At 46.8% G+C, this 23,931-nt stretch overlaps 1 protein-coding gene across 1 annotated transcript; it reads right to left on the bottom strand.

Annotated features, from left to right (window-relative positions):
- Positions 1-3,158: 3,158 nt before the first annotated feature.
- Pigr (polymeric immunoglobulin receptor) lies at positions 3,159-20,840 on the bottom strand. Its single transcript, XM_046452274.2, has 11 exons — positions 20,685-20,840; positions 14,054-14,151; positions 13,021-13,365; positions 10,431-11,072; positions 8,959-9,291; positions 8,102-8,425; positions 6,907-7,090; positions 6,386-6,507; positions 5,615-5,746; positions 5,441-5,499; positions 3,159-4,362 (listed from the first exon to the last, which is right to left on the bottom strand). Exons 2-11 carry the CDS (start codon positions 14,094-14,096, stop codon positions 4,267-4,269), a joined length of 2,280 nt encoding a protein of 759 aa, XP_046308230.1. The 5' UTR covers positions 14,097-14,151; positions 20,685-20,840; the 3' UTR covers positions 3,159-4,266.
- Between the last annotated feature and the right edge of the window lie 3,091 nt (positions 20,841-23,931).

The following is a 23,931-nucleotide window of genomic DNA, read 5'->3' on the forward strand; positions in this document are numbered from 1 at the left end:
GGGAATGAAGGGAAGGGAGGGGGAACGGGAATAGGAAATACAGTGGAATGAATTGGACATCACTTTCCTATGTTCATATATGAATACAACACCAATGTCATTCCACATCATGTGCAACCAGAAAAATGGGAAGTTGTACTCCAGCTATGTGTGATATGTCGAAATACATTCTACTGTCATGTATAACTAAAAACAACAACAACAAAGAATTAGGGGTCTGCCAGGCAGAAGGTAACTGGAGAGATCAAACTCCCACACCTTGGCCTGTCTAGACATTGCCTTGAGATGTTGTCCCAGGGTGTCTAGGGGCAGGGGCCCTTAGGAAGCCTGGCCCCTGGATAAATTATGCTGTTTACCTGTCATATTCTCTTCACTCTTCTTTTCCCCATGTGAATTTGAGCTCCTGATTCATGGGCTGCTGTGTTCCCCGCATTCCTAGTCCCAGGAGTACACAAAGGCAAAGGGGACTCAACATCCTCCAGGGACCAGAGGGGTGTATGTGATGGAGAGCATTCAGGCCTAGAGGCATAGTCGTTCACTTTCCATGACCACTTCTTAACTGAGGCTTTGCTATCCTCCCCGTGTTATTGCTAGGCTTAAAGGAGCATTCTTCCTAAGGTGAAGGTGGCAAGAGGTGAAACTTACCAGGGGCACGGTGCACACCCTGGAATACAGTAAGAGTGAGTGGGGTTCACCATTGTCACTGGGTTGTTCTGGATTCTGCTTTGCTATTACATTTCTCTACCTTGGTCTCCCACATGGCTAGTTTCCAAAGGGCCATCTCCTGGGCCTGTCCACATGGAATGCCTCCATCCTCAGGTGGCCCTCCCTATGACTCAGTGCTCCTCTCTACAGTGTCTGACCTTGAGAATCTCTGCTGGTGGGCTCTCCAGGGAGCCCCTTCCCACCAGGTGGAGGCACCTTCCTTAGGTATCCTGAACTTCCCTCCTTCCAGGAACTTGACCGTAGGCTTGCTTGGCCAAAACATACAGGAATTCAGGTGAATTATAGTGTGATTCATCACCCAAGTCCTGGATTTTAGAATATTCACGTTTCCACGTCCAGGATAAAGACTTTTGGCTTTAGTTAAGAGTGGATTGTAGCCTCTTCTTTCTTTTCTTTCCAGTCCTGGTGATGGAATTCAGAGTCTTGTGCATGCTAGGCAAATACTTGACTACTGAGCTGCACCCCCAGCCCAGAGCAGCCCTTTTATTTTTCAGCCTTGAAAGTGAAACTCTAGAGTTCTTGGCTCATACGGCTGGATGAACTCTCTGTTCTTGTTTTAATTTCATGGCGAACTGGGGCCGTTGGCTTTGGTCCTTCATCTGCTCTCTTATGTGCATGCCCACTGCCCACTGAGATACAAAGTCTCTCTGAGATGAACCCTCATTGTTTCTATTACACAGAATAGAAATATTCTCTAGCAGAGGTGATTGTTTTAGGGAAGCTAGTGAGGGGGTGGGGAAACACTGTTTCTTTGTCTTGGGGACCAGCTTCATAGACCACAGCACTGGTGGTTCCTCACTGCTCTCTATCGTTCTTAGGAGAGTTGTTCTGTCTTGAGTCTTGGAAAAGTCATAAACGAGTTTTCTGTTTTGCTTTGTTTAGCTTTAAAAACCAAAGTCAATTGCTATAATATATTTGAAAATCCTGTTGGACCTTAATAATGCATAAGCATATCATTACCTAGCAGACTTAAAAAGAAAAAAAGTCAAGATAATTCTAGAACTTGAGGAAGATTTCCTTATCATTAAATATGTAAATAGCTCCCTGAGTGGCTGTTGGTCACTGCTAAGTGTCTATCATCATCAGTCTTACAGTCAATAGTTATTCCCCTGTACTGGGCTGAATGGTAGCTTCCTAAAATTCATGTCTACCCAAGAACCAGCTTTTCCCCTCCTGTGCTCCTGGGCAGCTGATGAGCTTTGGGCAAACATCATTATCTTTTCAATCACTATTGACAATATCAGTTAGGAATAATGAGACTTTCTGAGAGGTTAGTGACATTTCTTGGCCTTTGATTCTGGGGACTGGGGGACTGGCCTCCTGGTTATTGGCCCTGATGCAGAAATTGCATCTTAATTGTTTGTCACAGACAGGGACCTCTCGTGGGTCAAGAGTAGCTTCCTGAGGGATAAAACACTTATAGGTTCCAACATGCCTTGTAATTTTAGTTCTCTTGGAATGATTCGCTGTCATCCCGGGAGAAGCTCGGACTGCATTCCCATCACAGAGAAGAGGGAAGTCAATACTTCTGATGGCCAGCTCTCTAGCCTGGGGAGGAGCCCAAGGCCCTGAGCCAGGCACAGGACACTGTAGTCAGTGGGACTGGAGGGGAGAATAGGGGGAAGGGAAGTCTGAGTCCCTGCAAAGGTAGGCTTGGGAAGTGACCCTGAGGCAACGTGCTCAAGGCCCAGGTAGAAAGCACGGTTCCCATCAGGCAGAATGGAAGACTAGGGAGAGTGTTCTTGAGGAGAGACTTCTCCACATCCAGGCCCTGAGGAAGAGTCCAGGTAGGGATTGCAGAGGGGACACAAGCTGCCAGCCAACAGTTTGGAGAGTCCTTGTAGGATGTGACATGGTTTAGTTCCAGAAGCTAGGATAAGCTTAATAAATAAGGGGTCCTTTATCTAATCACTAACCCCCTCAAAGAGACTTTGGATCAATCACTCTAAACTTTAAGTTATCATTTAACTAGCTTTTAGCTGATGAGCCTATAGAAAGAGTTTACTCTTGTGCTTACCTTGCTTTTGATTAGAGGCCTATTGATTTTGGAGGGAACACCAGGAACAGGAGTTTAAAGGTTAAGTATTTACTATTCTAAGGTTTTGTTGTTTGTTTGTTGTTTTATCAGTGCCCATCAGAAGCCCTGGTTACACTTGCTTTCAGTTTATTCCACTATAATCTTAATTATATTCTATAACAAAATTTCACATAAAACCATTCTTCCATTGAAAACAATTGTTTCATTGAAGACAATCTTGGTCCCACTTTCAGGAACTTTCCTAGCCCTCTTTAGTCCAGCCTCGGGAAGGAGTTGGGGGAGCCTGTTGGCTTAGACACATGCCCCAGGGTATTTAAAAGTGGGACCAAAGAAAAATGCTCTGGAAAAATTATCTGGAAAACCCCAGGTATGGGAGACAAATGCAGTCCAACCCTTCTTGGTGGCAATCATGGTCTTTAATTATGAATTAAGTCACATTTCTGATTTGTTAGCAAGGGCCAGCTTGTAGATGCTGGTTGAAATACAGAGCTCAGAGGAAGAAAGAGCTTTAATTTTAGCTCTTGGGAGATCAGCCCCTCCCTGGCACCATCTGACATTCTCTTTTCTTCTCTCCACTTATAATTCTTCAAACGTGTGTTTGACAGCCCTCTTATCTTAGATCCAGGGGAGTGACAGGAAGGGAAGGAGTTATCTTCCCTGCAGGTGGGACCTGGGAAAGATCAGTCACTGCCCACATTTTTCCTTTCCTCCTCCTTGTTCTAAAAACTACCTCTAACAGTGGGGCAGGACTCTTACAGAAAGGTTCCTGGTCAGGAGATGCCAAATCTGGTTTGATACTCACTTATCTTACTGGGTGCCCTTGAGAAAAACTCAGGACCTCAAAGTTCTTGCCTAGGACTGCAAGAGTATGTTTATGATGACTTGTATGTATGCTTTAGGACTTCAGGCACTGTATGATGTCACCCATTGGGGGTGAGGTGATGTACCTGCTAAGGTGTCATGTCTTATGAGTGGATACACACTGGAAGTATCGGGCCTCCTTCAGTGATATTTATTGGGACGTGGCCAACTGGGTTTATGGTATATCTGTCCCATCATCTAGCAGGATGCCTGGATTCTAGTAAGTATTCAAACATGACTTTTTAATGAAGGAAAGAAGAAAGGAAGGAAGAAAGGTAGAGATGGATTGGAGGGGAAAATATCACTGGCACCCCACCATAGGGGTGTAGGGAGGCCCCAAAGGTTCTCCTTCCTGAAATGATCTCCCCACCCAGGTCCCCCTTCTTTCAGAGAGACCCCTCTAAGATCTGAATCCTTCACACTTGAGGTTCTCTCAACAAAAACTAGCTGCAGATGGACACTCCTTGTGCCCCACCCCACCTAACAGGAACAATTTGGCCAGGCTTCGATGTCACTGAGGACAGGACCAGCAACCTCTGAGCATAGGTAGAAAAAGCCTAGGTGGGGGTGAGTGCAGGCAGCAGATCAGCATAATTCTGAAGGTGATTGTCACAGGCGATGGGGCAGGTGGCTGGCGCTGCCTAGACTTCATTGGGTTCCTCCTGGCCCTGGGCAGCTATCTTGCCGGACTGGAGCAGGAAGGCGGAATAGGCCATGTCGGCTTCCTCCTTGGATGACTAGGGGGCAAAAGAAGAGGCATCAGTGGATGAGGGTGGGGAGGGAGGGGTGCTTTCCACATCCGGGATTCATCATCTTGACCCAAGCAACACAAGCTTGTGTGGCCCCCTGTTCTCAGGCCTGCCCTGTGCTTACCAAGAAGCTCTGATTTTGAGAAATGGAAAGTTGCAACCTCTAAAAATATCTCCCTCTGTCTCACTACCTCCTTCCAACACGTGGGGCGGAACCACCTCTGTTGCCCTGGCCTGTCCCCGGAAGCTGTGCCCACACGGTCCATGGGCAAGGTGGCCCAGGCTGGCATCAGGTAAGGTGGTTTGTGTTTTTCTTTCTCCACTAGCCCAGAAAGGTAGCTTTTCAGCAGCAGGTGGGGAAGCTGCCTGTAGCTTTGTGGATACCTCTTGCTAAAAGCAGAGGTGTCTACTGTTGCCAGGGGAATTAGATAGGATAAAAAGCATGAAGGCTTCAGAATTAGAGTCCAGTCAGTATCCTTCTAGGAAGCCACAGGATGAGGGTGACATGTAACCCAAAGTCCAGAGTAAGCTCTGGTGGGATTTCATGTACTGGTATACTGCCACTCCACTGGAGATAGGCAGGGCCTGCCAGTCACCCACCACCCATCAAGTTGCCCACCACCAGTGAATGTCTTTCAGGCCCAGACAAAGAAGACTGGTGCTGAGCAACTCTCAAGGGAGGGTGAGTGATCTAAGGAAAGTCCAGGGGTCCCACAGCCCAGAAAGAGCATCTCCCAACCCCCAGCTCTTGACATGTGATCTCCCCGCCTGTGACCACACCTGTCAGGCACTTTTCTTTCTTCTGTCCTGGCTTCCTCTCTCCTGCAGGTTTATAGTCTACCAATGCAGCTGCCTTCTTCCTCAGCTTTATACACAACACCCACAACCAGGAGGAAGTCTTGCCCCTCCTGCAGAAAGTCCCCCTGAATACTGTTTATGCCATCTTCCCTGTTCTGGGGTCAGCCTCCATGCAAAGGCGCCCCTGTCCTGATATCTAACCATAATTCCTCATCTTGCAATTCCTTGTCACTCTAATGGGGCTCCCCCGCCTCCCCCATGCTCTTACCCTTTTTGCTCTCTTGGGTTCTTCAGGTTCCGTGTTGCCCTCGGGGGTGGCCATGGCCTCTGCATATACAGAGAGTGTGGTTAGCTCTCACTAGCCCCTGTTTCCACCCCAGACTCAGGGTCAGACTAGTTCTTGCTGCATGACAGTGGGGTTGAGCATTCTCTCCACACATACCAGCTTTTTCTTCAAGGATGGTCTCCTGAGTGACTGGAGCGGCTCCCATATTGTCAACGGCACCAAATTCCCTGGAGTTGTCAAAGTCTGACATGCTAATATCCGTCCTGTAGCTTCTAATTGAAACCCGGTCTGTCCAGGAGAAAGAAGGATTGGTGTAAGGACAGGGTTGGGCCAGAGAAGACCAGAGCTACTCCTCTCGAGGTAGCTCTGCCATAGCCCATGGGACAGCTACGGGGGTGGGACCTCTGGCTGCTCACTTCTGCCTCTGACCCAAAGCAGAATGGATCTGAGTCCCTCTTGGTGGATAATCAATACTCCCTGACCTTTGTCACTCTGTGATTCTTAATGCACAGCACCTGTTTTGCCCTCACATCATCCCTGTGAGATGGTTATTATCATTCTGTATTGAGCCATGAGAAAACTGAGGCATGAAGTGGGGATGTCACAGAGTCACATAGTCCTTTAGTCACTGAACTAGGCAGATGCCCAGGCCTCCCCGATCCTGGTCTCCTGGCAGCCCTGCCTCTGAACTTAGACCCCAAGCAATCAGAGTCTTCCAGAGACAGTATCTAGATAGGAGCACCTAATTAATTTGGGAGGACATGGGGGTTTGTCTTTCCCAACTCACTTTCTCAGAATCCTTTGTGCAAGTCAATGGAGAGGCCATCAAGTCTACAGAACACTGTGGTAGCCTCCCATGTGGGCAGCTGAGCCAGGAATGAGGGTTCAGGGATGGAGGTGGGGTTGGAGAACATCCCAGGCACTCACCCACATTCTTCCGGTGCCGGGCTCTGGCCACCCACACAGCCACAGCCCCCGCTGTCAGAACCAGGCCTAGAGGCACCAGGGTGGACAGCAACACTTTGGAGCTTCTGCTTTGTCCCTCAGAGCTAGAAGAAGGGTTAAGTCAATCCATCACTGGAAGGGAGACTCAGGAGCTGCCCGATGAGCTGGCAGGTTGGCCCCAGCTAATGTTCTTCTCAGGTTAATCCATTCCACCCTCCTGACACAGCTCCCGAGCTCTGTTCTCCTAAGAAACCTTCCCAGACTCATAAGGCAAGGAATGGACCTTTTCTACATCCCAGGCTTGGAAGCTTGTACTAAAGTATAAACACTGCTCTGGCCATGTGAGAAGGATTGAGGGCACAAGGGACCCACAGCCCCAAGCTCAAGCAGAGGCAGTTAGGGCTGCCTCACTATTAAAGAGATGGGAACTGCTCTTTGGAACAGGTGGCCCAGCCTCAGGACTTTATCTGTTCTCAGAGTGAGGAGTCCCAGTCTTTCCTCACCTGCTAGTATCCGAGGACGCTCTGATACCAGGTTCTTGGTCTCCAGTATCCTCTACCACCGCTCTTTCTTCTGCAAAAAGCCTGGGATTCACAACGGCTTTGTTCTCAATCACTCTAACAGTGGGCTCCGCCACTTTCTCCTCAGCCCCTGGATTTGTGTTGGCTGGGCTGACCTCACGGGACCCTGGAGCAGAGAAGAGCAAGGACTCAGTTAAGTCCCTCCCCCCCCCACTTCCTCAGTGTTCTTACTCCCATAGGTTAGGGAGTCTGAGGACTGAAGCTTCATCAGAAATCACAGGGTTAGAGTTAGACCTCAAGACTGTTAGGGAGGGACCAAGATTGACATTAGAAGCAGAGGAGTGATGGCCTTCTCTAGCTTGTCACAGATGATCTCTGCCTCATTGCTACCCAAGTTGTTTCCATAATCAAGACTCCGTGTCATGGATCCAGCTGTGAATAAGGGCTCACTCAACATCTGGGGTCAGGGAGATTTTTCACAAGTTGAAACCCTGCCCGAAGCCTCCTAACTGCTGGGCAGTGCTGCCTCCTGGTGGTAGCTGGGTGTTGGTGGTCCCCTCAATGAACCAGATCAATAGGACCCAGACACAATGGGATATCGGGGGTGTCTAAAAATACCCTCATTAGGGCAAAAAAGAGGCTGGAAATGTAGATCTGCTGGATGAGGTCATCTTAGTTTTCTCTCTTTCTTTTTTTTTTTTTTTTGGTGCTGGGAATCACAACCAGGGCCTTGCTTGTGCTAAGCACATGCTCTACATTAAGCTAACCTTTGCCCCATGCCTTAATTTTCTTGATCAGATCTTGCAAATGAAGGTATTTGGTCCAACTTTTGAGGGCAGGCTTTGATAGAGGGCAGGAGGATGAGTATATTGCATGTGATAGTGAAATTTCCATCTTTCTAGTTACAGAATGCACTTTGGTTTGGTTTGAAGGGGCAACTATGGCTCTTGTCTTACTGCTGAGGTTAAACAGCCAACTTACTATTTTTACATAGTTTGTATTTCTATTTGGGATGCCCCTTATGGAGAACTCCCAATTGTCCTGCAGACCCCCCCCCAACACACCTCATCCAGTTTCTGATGCCAAACCTAGGGCCACCTGTGGTTGAGAAATTGAACTTTTGAGTGGTCCTGCTTTGGGGTTCCAGAGAGCACAGGCCCTCCCCTTGGAGACTCACCCACTGCCACCTCCTCAACTGCCACATAGACTGCTGCAGTCTCTCCATAATTGTGGTCTTTTCTCACGCCACACCAGTACCAGCCTTCATCCTCCTTGACAACTGAATTCAGGGTCATGGAGATGAACCGGTTGTTCTGGTCACAGGTCACAAGGGCCTGGCTGGGGCTTTTGTCTTGGCTGGGCAGCTCCCTGCATTCCCCATTGCTCCACTTGCACCAGTACTTCTCAAAGGCGTAGTATTTGCAGGGGAAGTGGCACTGGAGCTCGAGACTCTTCCCCAGCACAGCGGTCACATTCTCCGGTACCTTGAGGCTTGGTTTTCCTGAGGCAGGGAAGGAAGAAGACATAGGCATAGAAGTTGGCATGTGGAGGTGCTGTAGGAAAGTGACCATGGTGGTGATCTTTGTCCTCATTTCTCCTTTGCATAGTGCTCTAAATAGAATAGGCTAATTACTTAAGCAACAGAATGATGTGCTGATGTCATTGTCATTACTGATGCCCACCGTGATCGGTCCAGAGTCTGTTAAGAGAACACAGAGCTTTGCTTTCCTTACGCTTCCTTTTCTTCTAGACTCACATACAAGAGCCTTATTCAATATTCTACTTCACCTACTGCAAAAGAGGCCAGTGTTCCTGAAATTAGGAAGTGCTACATGTAGTAATTGGGAAGAGTGTGGGGTGCTTGTCATAGGTACCAAAATGTGACCTTTGAATAGGAAGGCTCTCTCCTGAGGACTGTCCTCATCCACACACCAGGATGCAGGTGAGATAGGAGGAACAATGGCTGGGGAGACTGCTGCTGACTTGAGTGGTCTTGGGGGTCTTCTGCCTTTTCTCTTGCCCCTAAGCTCTTACCGTCAACAATCTGGAGTTCCGTTGAGGTCCTCCAGCGAGTATTGCCATTGGTGAGACACCAGTAGAAGCCAGCATCCTGGGTGGTGAGCTGGTTGAGTATGACTGTGTAGGTGCCATTGCCCGGCTCTTTAAAGAGTGCGAGCCTGCCCTCATGCTCTTCCTGAACCTCCCCGTCGCTGGACACCAGCAGTGGGCAGTGGCCATTTTGTGTTCCTTCCCAGCGACACAAGTACTTGATGCTGTTGCTTTCCTTCCGGTCATAGGGGCAGAGCAAGGACACAGAGCCTCCTGTCACACCCTTCACCACAGAGGGATTAGAGGGGATCACGGTCTCTGGAAGCACAAAAGGAGACAGCATGGAAGGGTGGCAGCCAGGAGCAGGCTTGCATGGCCTAAGCAGCTTTCTCCCCATGACTCAACAGGGTGGAGGCCCTCACCTTTCTCAGAAAAAGAAAAAAAACCCTCTCAGAACATATAGCTAGAGCCACCATGACCAGACCTGATGAGCTTCACCACCATGGATGGTTTGTTCCTTTTTCCTACCCCTTGATATAAATTTTTATCTATTTCTTAGCTCGTGGTTTAAAAATGACTCAGTGGATTGTAGCTAAATTCAGAAAAGCTATGTAGAATGGGTATGATTTCAGTGCAAATTTCGCAGCACAGATAATCTGAATAACCAAGGACCCTCAGAGGTATCTCAAATGGATAGACAGACATCCTCAAAGCATCTAATGCTGAGGTCCAGAGAGAACCCTGGGAGACTAAGGATGTGGAGGAATGTGGCTAGGACCCTGAGCTGGAACGAAAAGGGATGTGCAGGGAATGAGGGCTTCTTAAAGAAAAGTCCCAAGGGCAGATGCTGTGAGCGGCAAGCTCTAGTTTGTTGCTTCTCTGAGGACAACTTTATGCAGAATATTGCAGGGATCAAAAGGAGGAGCAGGGATTTAATTGTTTTGCAGTGTGGATGGCCTTCCAATGTATGGCCGAGTGAGCCAGATCATGTTGAATAACAAATAACCCTAAGAAATGTGGGAGTGGAAGATTTAGAGACTGGGGCATCACCTTCCTGAGAAGCTTTGAGGCAAATTTTTCTCTCATCTGAATGTGTAGGATGAGGTATCTGCTTTGCTCAGGGGTCAGAGGAGGGAACAGGGCCAACCATGGCACCCAAACCCAGATAATCTAGAAATCTTGCCTTCATCGGGAGCTTTGCTCTCCATATTCCTATTGACCAGAGGTGGCCACCAAAAGGCCTCTGATAACAGGAAAAGAATGAAAAGAGCAAAAGGCAGAGGCTGCTGCATTTTCTAACTTTCCTGTACTGCTGCGTACATAGTATCCAGCTCCGGGGCTCCTGAGCGAATGATACTATTGACAGATGAATATTGATCAATAGACCCGGGAGCTGGAGCTAAGCTAGTTTCTCACTGCCTGCCCCACCCCTTCTCTCTCCCCATCCAGGGTCTTACCCTCATTGATGAAGAGTTGCCAAGCCTGGATGGGCCAGCCTTCCTTCTGCTGACCGCCGGGGTGCGCCCCACATAGGTAGTGTCCTGCATCCCCCTTCTTCAGGCCTGTGAGCAGCACACTGAAGCGGCCATTTCCCCTTTGGGTGAGTAGGATCCTGCCCTCAAAGGCTGGATCCCTCTTCCCCAGGGTGTTGATGACCACATCACAGCTTCCTTGGCTGTTTACCCGGCACAGAAATTGGGCCACATTTGTCTCCTCAGGGCCCAGGGCACAGTCAAAGTTCACGGAACCCCTCAGTTCTCCATAAACCAACTCAGGTTCAGGCTCTAGCACCTGGAGGTCAACATACTTCTTGTTACTACTGGAACCGTCCCCAGCCTGGCAGATATATATCCCAGCGTCACTGAGTTTCAGTTGTTTGATGATGACGTTGAACATTAATTGGTTGGTACCCTGAATAACTAAACTGGCTCTTCCCTTGAAGTTGGGGTTCACATAATTGGTGTTAATGACTAGCTCGCCTGTCTCCTTGAACAAGTACTTCATTTTCTGAGAATTCTCACTTTTGAAAGGGCAGTTGATGGTCACTGTTCTACCCAGGTCTACTGTGTACACTTCAATATCATCTTGGGGGTCAGGACCTGCAGGAAGAAGGGCAGGGGAAAAGTTGTGATTTCGTTTTCTTAGAACACAGGGTCCTGTGCTGTTCCCAGTGAGGGTCTGGGTGGGCTGACAACAAGGAGTGCCCTATTCTCCAGAGGGATGCAGTCAGAATATGTCTGCTGGAACTCAGAAAATGATACCTGAAAGTGACGCCTCAGAAGCAAACTTTCTCTCTGACCTTCTCCTGCCCTCCTGCCTCCCACCCTTGTTTTTCCCAAAGGCAAGCCATAGAAACTAGAATTCCTCTTTCTCAAGGCAGGCCATAGAAACTAGGACCCCTTTACCCCAAAGTTATTCACAAAACCTAAAAACATTACTCTAACTTTCCCCCCACTTTTGTGTGTAACAACTGGCCATAAAGAAATTCTCTGATAGAGCCTAGTTTGCCATAAGACCCTCATTCTGAGGGTTCCTGGCTCATATCCTGGAGGAAGAAATGCTAATACTGAAGGGCCAAGAAGAATTTGAAGAGTCAGGCCCTCCTGGGTTTCCAACTACATCCACCACGATTAGCTCATGCCCTTTTTGTCCTAGGACATTCCCACATGGCCTTCCCTGCTTCATGGAACCTAAATATAAAATCAGACGACTTTCCCTACATGTTTGGGTGTTTGTTTTGAAGGTTCGGATGCATGTGAAACTTTCATTCAATGAATTTGTTATGTTAACCTGCCTTTTACTATAGAGGTGTCGACCATGATCCATACGATGGGTGAGGACAGGGATAACCCCCTTCCTCCCCTCCATCTTCCAAGGCCCAGCTGGATTGCTGTCTCCCCCATGATGCCTCCACCTAGCTGATACTAATCTCTCCCACCTCCGTGCCTTTCTTATGTTTGAATTGGTCCCTTCATCAGGTCTACTGGAGATCTAATTATGTTCTCCACAGACTGGAGGGCAGAAACGTATTTTTCTCATATTTGAGTCCCCAGCACAATGCCTATTCATAGTAGGTGCCCAAATTCACACGTGAGGAAAAGAACAGAATGAATGTAATAACAGGTTGGTGAATTGCCGTGCATTACAATAGATATTTCTAAAAATTAAAGCAGTTCAATGATGGAGAGGGCTGTCTTGTGAAGCATGTGTGTTTCTGTTATCTAAAGTGTTTCATCAGAGCCTAGATTCCCCTCATCTACAGTGTTCTTCTGGGTATCCACATAGGGAGAACTCTGAGCACTCTTCAGCTCTTAGGATTCCATCACAATTGGAACAACCTCTGTAGAAAACGGACCACGGCACACACAGCCCAAAGGAGCAAGACATACCCTGAAGAGTCCCTCCAAATTTCCTTCTTGAAGACTCTTTGTCTTTCAACTTGCCCTTGACTATCCCTAGTGCTCTCATGGTTACACTCTTGTCAGTAGTGCCTTTCTGTTTCTCTCTCTGATCGGCACAGGCTTGTTCAGATGCCCCTGACTTCAGGACCCCGTCTTTGGTTAAAGAACTGAGGTTCTAATTTATGCTAATAGTTCTGATAGATGAATGGATCCCAGGTTAAAGAATAAATCCTCATTTTTAAAAGAAACCTTCTGGTGGCCCAAGACCTTGATCTAAAGGGTGCATTAATAGTAAGAATTTAAGGATCCTTGGAAATCTTTTTGTGTCTTTTCTTTTTCTTTAGGCTCGTAGACCGCTTGTTCCACCTTCGATAAAGGTAAGGAGAGAAGTTGTCCTCCTGATACTTCTAAGCTTAGCCTCAGTAAAGCCCTAAAATGTTACAGGCTCAGAAGACTTAGCCCCCCAGGTACATGTCACCTGTCTCCTTTCTGTGTCCTATTATGAAAAGTTTGCTTTGGAAGGGAGGTGCTCCCCACCCAGGCCGGGACCCCCTTCCTATCAGGGGTCCTTCCTCCGGCCCTCCCATTGCACCTGAGGTGATGCCCTCTCACTTGCCCCAGAAGCCCACAGCACCGGGAGCCTTACCCTGGCTGACCTCCAGGCTTACATCGAAGGACAGGCCTCGGCTACTGATGCCCAGACCACACTTGTAGCGTCCAGAGTCATCCCGGGAGAGCTGGGAAATGTTCACCACGAACGCGCCCTCCTCCGGGAAGTTGGTGAGGTTGGCTCTGCCCAAGTAGTCCTTGGAGACGTAGCCCTCCGAGGAGATGAGGGTCGTGCAGACGCCCCTGGGCCCTTGCCGGCACCAGTACTTCCGGGTGTGCCGGTTGACAGAGGTGGCCGGGTAGTAGCACTTGATGGACACTAAGTTACCTTCCACACTACTTACCTCCGCGGGACCAAATATGGGACTTTTCATGAAGACCACTGTGGGAACAGAAGACGGAGGCTTTAAGACACCCGGGGGTTGGGGGGTGGGTAAAAGATTGGTGGAGGGATCCAGACAGCTCCCCTAAAAGATGCAATTTCTACCTGTGGATATTTACAAGATACAAGTATATAATTGCTGTATTGGGTAAAATGATTTCTTAACCACTATTAAATTCTAATGCAATTCAATTGCAATCTTTTAAACACAATTGTTGAGTAACTTATGATATCTTTTATTTTTCTACATACCCCTTTTGCAGGGTACTGTATTATTCCATTTCTTATTGTTATTTCCTTATATTTTAAAAAATACTTTGTAGACGATTTTCTTTTTTTTTTCCATAAAAAAATATTAAGAGCTGGGAAAGGTAATCAAGTCACTCCAAATCCCATTGTAGCTCATAAAGATGCTTGGTTTGAGGTTAAATTCTTTTTATTCCCAGAGATGACCTTCACCAGACCCTGCCCTTGAAATTAGGAATTGCCATTCCTGTTTCTGATTCCCGATGCTCACTAAGCCTTTTTCAGATATGATGCTTCTGCATTACGTCCTTCTCTAGGGAGTATGAATTTGGAGAGGGACATCCCTGGGGAGTGTGATTTCAGTGTCCTCAGGGAACTGGATTCTGGAGGGGGTCAGATGAAGGACGTGGAACCCTGAGGAGTTGGGACCTGGCAGACACACCTGGGAAGACAGCCATCAGGCAGGTGAGCAAGAAGAGCCTCATCGCTGGTGGCTCCAGTGGGGGCTGTGCCACTCAGGCCAACTTCTTTTGTGAGATGCTGAAAAACAATAACCACAGGGAGATGAAGCTCTTCAGTCTTCAAAGATGAGATGACCTTAGAGTTTCCATAAACTCTATTTCCAGCAACTGACATAAATTCTGCTAATGAATGAATGAATGGCTAAAGTTTTATCATCCTATACTACTTATTGGTCCTCAGTAGTTATAAGTAGCTTTAGTCTTCTTACCTAAGCTGCACGTTGCTTTTGTCTAGGGCTATTGGTGACATTCTTTTGTATCTCTGTCCAGGAGATGTGGTATGGAGACCTTAGTACTGGCTCATTGATGATTGGTTACTATCAAGAGGTGGCCCCATTTTTGTCAAAACATCAGCCCTCCAGATATCTCTGGGAGGTGGAAGAGGCTGGCATATTTTTTTTGGTGTGTTCAGATGAGTAAACTGACTCCCACAGAGGAGGTCTAATAATTACGAAGGTTGTAAATATAATGAGGGAGCAAGACATCACCTTCACCAATTGTTTCTTACCATGTCCAGGGCACTGTTACATAATTTATATGTGTTGTCTTATTTAAAACTTGATAACCCTATGAAATAGGTATTCTTACCACATTTTGCATCAGTGGAAATGAAAGCTTAAAGGTTAAGTGCTTTACTCAAGGTCACACAGGGATTAAGTGTGTGTGGATGGGCAGCGTCGGGCTTGAGCGGAAGATTTGAAGCCAGCTTTCTGACTCCAGGGTCTGTGCTCTGGGCTACTCCACAGCAGGATATCGCAGCCCAAGTGTGATAGCATGTTTACACCTGGTCGTTTGCAGGGCCTCGATTGCTTCTCAAACACAGTCTTTGACGCTATTCATTTGAGCTCTATAACTTCCTTGAACCAAAACAGACATCATCACAACCATGATGTGGATAAGAAAATCAAGGTTTTAGGATGCTGAGTGATGCCCAAGGTTTCCCAGTGATTTGGTGATGGCAGCAGAGTTAAGCATGTAGATGTTAAGATCTTTGTAATCATGCCTGTAAGGACTGGCAGAAACCAACAGAGAATCTGAGGCAGCCCTTGTAGATTTTGTGTCCACCACCAACACAGCCCCAAGAGGCTTGAGGCCCAGGACCCCACCTGACTGCAGCTCTCCTCAAGATCCAAATTGCAGCCTAGAGAAGAGAAGAGGAGAAGAGTCCCCACATCCCAGCGGACTCTGACAGACTTTCAACTTTGGAATGTATAAGACAAAGAGCGTTAAAAGAGAAAACAATAATAATAAGCAAGGGCAGTAATGAGCACCCATAAAGATAGATAAGGAAGCTGTAGCAAGAGGGAGCTGGGCATTATCTCTCCTCACTGCCTTGGCCCAGGCTCCTGTTCCCAGAGACTTCCTTCACAGCTTGAGCCAAAGGCAATAGCATTGTTTATCTTGGTTATTTCTTTTCCGTAGGGGAATTTCCCAGCAAGGAGTCCTTGTATTTCCTTGTGTAGATAAAAGTATTTTGTTTCTCTAGTTCTTTGGAAGAGTATGGGAGGGGCTGGGGACAGATATGGATGTCAGGTGGCAACTCTAGGCTTTCTTGAGTCCAGCTAATTGCTCCAGACCTTTCTCACCCGATCAATGATAAACTCCTGGAGTGAGACCTTAGCCAAAAACCAGAGTCAGCCTGGGTTGAAAGTGCTCAGGGGATGCTGGCTGGGGGCTACCTGAGTGGTGAGACTCTGGAGTTAGGATGGGCTGCAGTGTCCTGGGAAACCTGCCACTTGCCATTTGTGCTCAGCCCTGAGCACAGCTGCCAGTGGGAAGGCCAAATAGCTCAAAGTTTTAAGAGCCCTAACCTGCAGCAGCTATCCTTTATTCTCATTGCTATTCTCACCTGTAGAAAAGCAAGTTTCCTAATATTTTGTGAGACAGAAGTGGGTCTTTCCATGGGCTCGGCTGAAGGCTGCATCCCTTCCTCTTGATCAGTGAAGTGACTTGCCCCTGAAGTCACTTGGCATCTGAAGTCAGATGCCAGGGTTTCTAATGTGGCGGGGGGTGCAGTCAGCTCTCAGCCTGCTTTCTTCCCATTCTGTGACTTATTTGGTTGGTGGGACACGTCTGCATGGAAGAGGGACATGCGTGTGCCCATTACCTTTTGCATATTCTGAAGCCAGAGGTGAATTGCATTAGGTGTGCATAGCTAGAAAAGCAAAGCTGGCAGAGGATGACCTTGGTACAGAAGCAGAGTCCAGTCCCAAGGGGCATAGTGGGGAAGAGAGGGCACAGATGCTTTTGAGAACAGGAACTTTTTCTTGTCCAGAGTTAAATTTGATAGCAGCTAAAGGACATGTACTTTGAGGATCAGTGGGGACCACTTTATCTAAGCCATATTTTTCTCCAAATCCAGGAAATTCAAGTTTCCAGGAAGCCTCAGTTGCAGGGTGTCTGAAACGGGATTTAAAAGATTTGCCTAAGGAAGGAAGGAAAGGGCAAAACACTTACTTGATACCTATATTGTGCTGATGCTTTGCTAGTTTTTTCCCTGATTGATTTCATTCATCAGCACAGAAACCCAAGAGGCAGATGTTATTATCTTCATGTTGCAGATGGGAAATCTAAGGTTTGGAGAGATTCTGGACCCCAAAACCCACATAAGAATTAGAATTTGAGGATATCACCCCATTATCACTCTTTGAATGGGCTGAGGGATCTGTTCTATTGGGTTCTATGTATGCTAGTACATCATGCTTGAAGGTACCTTATCTGGTCCTTAAACTATGAATCTAATGTTTTTAGTGGTTGGACTGAAATATCCAAATCATTCTCAGCTTAGTAAGTTAATGCCTGATATATTTACAAGGTATGTCCCCAGGATCGTGGACATTCCTTGTGTATCCACCTTGTATAAGGCCCATGGCTTATAGGGGCATAAGCCATGCTGAAAAGTAGAGTTTGTCTCCTGTGAAATTAATTTAGCTAACTCCACTGCTGTTAGACTGCTCTTCAGCTCTCCTGGCATGGAGTTCAAACCGTCTAATCTCAGGTTTTTTTCTTCTTTTTCAAAGGAAGAGGTATCACCGCGGCCTGGGTCCTGGCTGGGCTTCTGGGGAGTCATGTGTTCATATAATGCTGTAGCAATCTGAGCTCTCAATATGCTTAGGACCAGGAGATGGTCAGTGACCTTCTCACGGTCCCAGGAGTTTCAGAAAGGACAGAAAGCATCTGATAAAAAGACTGGAAGTCAGAATGGCAGTTTCTGACAGCCCGTGAATGTGAACTTGGAGGAACAGAAAGCTGTGGAGTTCAGAGGCATGGGGGATGTCTGGCTTAGCTTCGGAGAGGTTTTTCCTGGCCTGGACTGAACAGCCCTTCCTCTGCTTCCAGGAGAGGAACTGCCCTAGTCCCCTTGGGACTGTCACTCTCATCTTCCATGGATACGTGGGTCGAGCACAGAATGAGCTTGGAAAAAGTTGACTGAAGAAGGAGCTTCAAGGATGGAAGAGAACACAGAGGTCCAGTTCTGGTCTACCATGGGCTACAAGGAGAGTCCTGTCACTTGGGCAAAATATGCTGGTCAACTCCATCATCTGTAAAATAGGTACAAATAGCCCTGTGTTCTTCTAGTTTGAAGGGCTAGTACTTAGGATGGGAAGATGGGGGGAAGGATAATGGGATACTGTACATGGAAGCACTTTAGAGTCAAGTGCTCTTCGACCATAAGATATTTTAATTACTCTTAATCATAGGAGGGTAGGAAGGGTCTGTACACTTGACTTTCATGGTTGCTGTGCACTTGACTGAGAGTGGCACAAAGCACTGATTCCTCAGTGTGGTGTCAGCTCTCACTTGGTGGCTATGTGATTTGGGGTAGACTATTTAAACCCATTGAGCCTCAAGCTTGTCTTCTGTAAACTGGAGATAACGTACCTTGTGCAGAAGGTTGCTATCAGGATAGAATTGAACAACATATATGAAATCCTTAGCATGGCAACAGACTTTAAATTCTTTCTCCCTCTCCTCTCTAAAACAAATACAGCCTTCTCTTTTTTCCTGTCATCAAGTGAGAGGAGAATGGAAGGCTGCTTGGTGGGCATCTTTTCAAGACAGGGAATGAGCTTTTCAGGTTGGGCCCCGATGGCTGAGAGAGGAGACAAGCACTGTGGACTAGCTTATAAGGAAGAACGAAACACCACCTTTTTCTGAGTGTTTTATATGTGTTAACTGGGTTAATCATCACAGCCACCATAGAAGGTAGAATAAAATGGGCAACCCCACTTCACAGATGAGAGGTCGAGGCACAGAGAGGTAAGGGTTTCTTATGGAGGGGGGGGGTAAGCAGAAGCAATATTACATAGCTTCTAAGTGATAGATGGAATTCTGGACCAAGAGCGTAGGAACTTAGCTGCTCTGCTGTACCCAGAGGTCTTGTTGGTGAGAGGAAGCAGTGGGGACAGGAATGAGCAGAATCTCCAATCTTAGAGAAAGAGGGTTAGTCCTGTTCTCTCTGCCTTACACAGAAAAGGAATCTCCCATGAAGAGACACTTGGACCCAGAGGTAGGCGCCAAAAGAGAAATTTCTTCCTTAAAAAATATTAGCTGCTATTTCCCTGGCATCGACCATGTGTTGGGCACATTACATATGCTTCCTGTGTCTGAATATATCCATCCCAAAGCATCTTTCTACTCTACCATACTATGTCAATACCAGTGACTCTGAGAGCTCCAGTCCACCCAGAGAAAGAGCGAGACAAAGGTGAGCGTCTCTGCTGAACATCATGCTTGGGTAATACAGGGTGAGTATCCTTTACCTAAAATACTTGAGATTAGAAGTATTTTAGATTTTGGATTTTTAAAAAAATTTGGAATGTTTGCATGTACATAATGAGATATCTTGTTCAGCCAAGTCTACACATGAAATCCATGTAAGCTTCGTATGTGCCATGTATACATAGCCTGAAGGTCATTTATACATTTTTAGTGCACTTGCATTTTGACTAAAACCTATCACATGAGGTCAGGTGTCAAATTTTCCACTATGTCAGGATGACTCTCAAACAGTTTGGTGTTTTAGAGCATTTCAGATTTCAGATTTTGGGTTTAAGGATGCTCAACCTGTAATTTTTTAAAGTTAGGTAAATTCATTTTTTGGTGATATCAAAATCTCACAAAATCTCACAATTGCATCTGAATGGCTGTATCCACATGTCATCATTCCTACTCGCTGGATGGTTTTTACACCATTCACATAAGCTCGTGTATTTCCTGAGTTATAAATTGGAACTACCAGGGTCTGGGGTTGTGGCTCAGTGGTAAAGTGCTTGCCTAGCATGTGTGAGGCACTGGGTTCAATTCTCAGCACCACATATAAATAAACGAATAAAATAAAGGTCCATCAACATTAAAAAAAAAAAAAAAGGAACTACCATACCTATGCCGCCTGTCTCCCAGGTTTGTTGTGGGTCGAATGAAATAAAACCGTGAAAGTCCAGAGTAAGTGGATTTACTAAATGGAAACCGACATGATCACGTTTCATAAACCAAAACCATGGAGATGCAGGGTAGCAAGAGACCAGCAATGATCACAGAGCGAGTTGCTCTCCTGATTTCTGGCTCAGTTCTTTCTGCTCCATCACCGCATCCTGGGCCAGGGAAAAGCATGGCTGAGAGCTCCAGCCATGACTTTGAAAGACCCTCTAGTTTCAGCTGCCTCTCCCTAGGCCCCCCAAATTGGCATTTTCCCTCTCTAGATGTTAAAGAAGCTATAATTTCTCTAGTGAAGGGACAAAAGGGATATTACACAATATGTGAACTGCCTGAGCATGGAAGGTGGCCCTGCCCAACCTTATTCTGTTACTCTGTTACTCTGTGAGGACCTCATTTTTCTCGCTTGGAGCAAGGGCAGGATGATACTATGATACATGCTTATGCTTCAGGTGGAAGGAATCTGCTGAGGCAAAGCTGAATTGCAATTAGAAAGGAATTCAGAGACTCTCTGAAGCCTGAAGGGACTGAGCATAGCCTCTGCAGACAGAAAATTTCAAAGACTAGAAGACTATATGCATTATCTGAATCCAGGTCTATGAGACGCTCCATAAATCCTGGAGTGATTGAACTAAATTAAAAAAAAAAAAAAAAGACCAATTTCTGTTTTGCTCTAGAGGTCACAAAGTTATTTCACACATATTTTCTTATTGCACCCAGATCCACCCGGAGTGCTAGGTCTTATTTATATTCCCATTTTACAGATTAAGGAACTGAGGCTCAGAGAGATCAAGTGTTTTGCCTAAGGTCACAGTTAATAAACAGTGGAGGAGTAAGGGAATCTGGGGACGGAGCTTAATGGGAAGAACGACATATGGTGACCACACATTTTCCTTCTTGTCTGCTGGTATTTTGCAAAAAAGGATGGCCGGGGAGTTTCTACACCCATGTCTGTCCTTACTCGTGCCTCTGGGAAATGCACCTTCCTCCCCACCTCCACATACAGCCACCCAGTATGCCCCATTGTCCTCCTCACTCCAACCTTGTGAGGTGTGTGGGACTGAGCTACCATCCCAGGTAGCATCCTGCCCGGGATCCCAGAGCAACCACACTTACATTTAGCTACTTCCTCCTCTCCTGTTGATCCAGCTTCAGGGGCACAGCCTGCAGGCCAGTCCGTGTAACCCCTGCCTCTGTGGAAGCTGCCAGCCGGGCACTGGATACTGCCACCAAAACTGAAACTGTACTCAGGGCTTGACCTACACCTGGGCTCTTAAAGGGCCACTCTCCCATAGGCACGGCGGCTAGCCAGGGGCACGTGACTCACGGATCCCTTCTTTCCTTTCATTTCACCTTTCCTGGCTTGCTCCATTGGCTTTCCCTTGACCTTGGGAGAATCTTTTACTTGGGAATCCTCCATCATTATAGCTGCAGGATATGGGGCAGAGTGTCAAACACAAAGATCCTGCTCTGTCACTTTCTAGTTAAAAGATCTTAATCACATCACCTTCATATTTCTTTTCATCTGGAAAATAAGAACAATCATACCATGTCTACAGGTAGGGGATACGGCCAGGTATTAGATGTAAAATGCCCAGCCCGATGCGTGGTGTGAAGTTGACATTCATTCCATGGGGTGCAGGCAGCAGGAGTGGCTCTCTTACTCCTTGATCTCACATCCCAGTCACTAGGGAACCCACTCAGTCTGGACCACGGCACCCTCCACACACCTTCAGCAAAACCCCTTTTACCAGCCTTGGTGCTTCTGGAAACTGGCAGGCAGAGCTTCCAGGAACCTGGGGGACTTTTCACTCCTGGAGGGATTAAAGATTCTGTTTGCTTCTGGGTTCACACCAAGGAAGGCACCTACCTGTCGGGCTGAGGTAGCTACCTCCTTCCCACCCACAGTTAGTCCGTGGTGTGATCCCGGGATGTGATGTGGTTCTAGGTGTCCCCAAATATTCTTAACCATCCTGTGTCACACACGGGAAACCCATTCCCCAACACACACACACACACACACACACACACACACGCCTCACCCCATCTCTCACTACAATCCTATACCAGAAATTCTGCCCCGTCCTACCTGGGCAGGGCTGACCTGGCTCTGTCCTCTATAGAGTCCTACAGGCCAAAACCCAGAAGGGGAAGGAGAAGGGAGAAATAGAGCCATGGAGAAAAAGTGAAGTCAGAGTCTGGGTTTTATTTTAGCTAACCACTGATTCATGCTAATGTGCTAACCCACAATCACAGGTTTGAATAGCAAGAAAGCATTTTTTTTTTTTAATTCTGGAGTTTAATTCCATATCCTAAACTCATATCCTGGGTGATGTGAAGGAAAAAAATAGTTGCACAGTAACTTTCAGGCAAACTCGGTCTTATTCAGTACCTCAGTCCCTTCATTCCAGGTTTAAAATTCAGTCTCTGAATTTTCCTTCCTTTCCGTCTCCCTTCTCTCCCTCCTAAGTAGCTGGGGTGACAGGCACCTCCGTGCTGGGCTCTGATCTGCTTCTTTTTGAGGCCCTCGGGAGATCCCATGCAGCAATGTCACACTCTGTAACCTTCTGGGTTCCAGTGTTCCCATATAATTGTGGGTGCAATTATATTAGCAAGATTGTGGGCCACCAAAGTTTTATAGAGGACAGACTAGGTGCAGGTCCTCTTGGCTCTGGAATTTCCAAATCCATCTGGATGTCCATCATTGTTAATCTCTTCTTTTCTACAGCAGCCTGGACTCAGCTCCATGGTGGTGGCAGGGAGCACACACATCAATGACTAAGTTCTCTTCCTGCCTTTTTAGCAATTTTCCTCCTCCCCCAGTTCCAAGGTGGATATCTGGGGTGGGAGGGATGTAAAAGGTGATGGAGATGTTTAGGGACAGCGACAGGACAAGCCTGCTACTGGCAGACGACAACTCCTTTCAAAAGTTTTCTTAGACCTCTCTTCGTTTGAGCTCAGTAGTCAAGGTATTTGTAGGGTACGCTTCCTTGTTTCTCAGTAATCTGCTTCTCCCAACGCAGGGAATAACTTGCGTCTAGTTGTCTGGGCTGGCAAGAGAAACCGGCATAGAACTTGATGGGCAAAGGCTTGTGGGAGGGAGGGAAGAGCATCCATTACATCGTTGTTTCTCATGCTGCCTGGAGGAGGGGGCAGATTTCCTGCCCTATTCTGTTTTTCCATGATGGTGGGTAGCTTACCAGATCATGTTCTGGTACATGTTCCCAGTGGCATCCAAAACCGTTTTAGCTGACTGTGTCAGACACACATGCCATGGGCACAGATACACACAGATATATACACCACATACCCCCACATACCCAAAGCCCACCTATCCCACGGATCCAGCTAAGGGACAGGGGAAAGTGAACTGTAGAAGCCAGGAAGTTAAAGTCTTGTGACCTATTTAGAGCTCAGCGACACACTGGTAGCGTGATTGAAGTCACTAGCTTCCCCTTCCACACTGCTGTGGTTTTCCTACCTGGAACCTGGTGGCCCTGTATCCAGCCCTGGGGGACGAGGGACCAGCCAAGAGGGTTCAACTGCCCAACTTGATAATGACATCCCTGGTGGTGATCATGCTTTCCAAAAATTGGATCTCTTTGTCTGTTCAAACCACCCTTCCTCTTTTTAAAGTAACAATAGAGAAAACATATAAGAAGAGTAGCTTCTCATTTGCTTTGCATGACTCTGGGAGCTGGCCTGAGTCAGTGTGCCGGGAGGTGCAGAGAGACGGGTCTGGGGTCAGCACACGGGTGTCCTGATCGTAGTTCTGCCTCTAACTTGCTGAGTGACCTTTGCCAAGTCCCTTCCTGCTTTAGGTCTGCAGGCTTTTCACGTATTAAAATGAGAGAATAGGGTCAAATGGTTCCCTTCTAGTTTTAGGAGTCTGTGTTTTCATTGAGCACTGTATTAGTTTCTTGTGGCTGTTGTAACAAATGATTATGACTTTAGTGACTTAAGTCTACAAAAACATATTCTCCCTTAGTCTTGGAGGCTTGAAATCTGAAATCAAAGTGTCAACAGGGCCACCATGGAGGTTCTAGGGGACAATTCTTTCCTTGCTTCTTCTAGTTTCTAGCTACTGCTGGCATTCCTTATGATCTTTGTTATGTAGCTGCACCACACCAATGTCTGCCTTCATGGTCACATTGCCTTCTGTGAGTCTTTGATATATTTTTGCCTCTCTCTTATGAAGATACTCATGATGACATGAGTAATATAATAATATTATATTATCTGATGATATAATATTATATTATCTGATAATCCAGGATGATGTTCTCATCTCGAGATCCTGAACTTAATCGCATCTACAAAGACACTTTTTCTCAGTCAGTACACATTTTCAGATTCCTGGGAT

This window comes from Marmota monax, unplaced genomic scaffold (genome assembly GCF_021218885.2).
Source record: "Marmota monax isolate L192 unplaced genomic scaffold, Marmota_monax_Labrador192_F-V1.1 WCK01_AAM20220418_F8-fsc00105, whole genome shotgun sequence".
Classification (NCBI taxonomy): Eukaryota; Metazoa; Chordata; class Mammalia; order Rodentia; family Sciuridae; genus Marmota; species Marmota monax.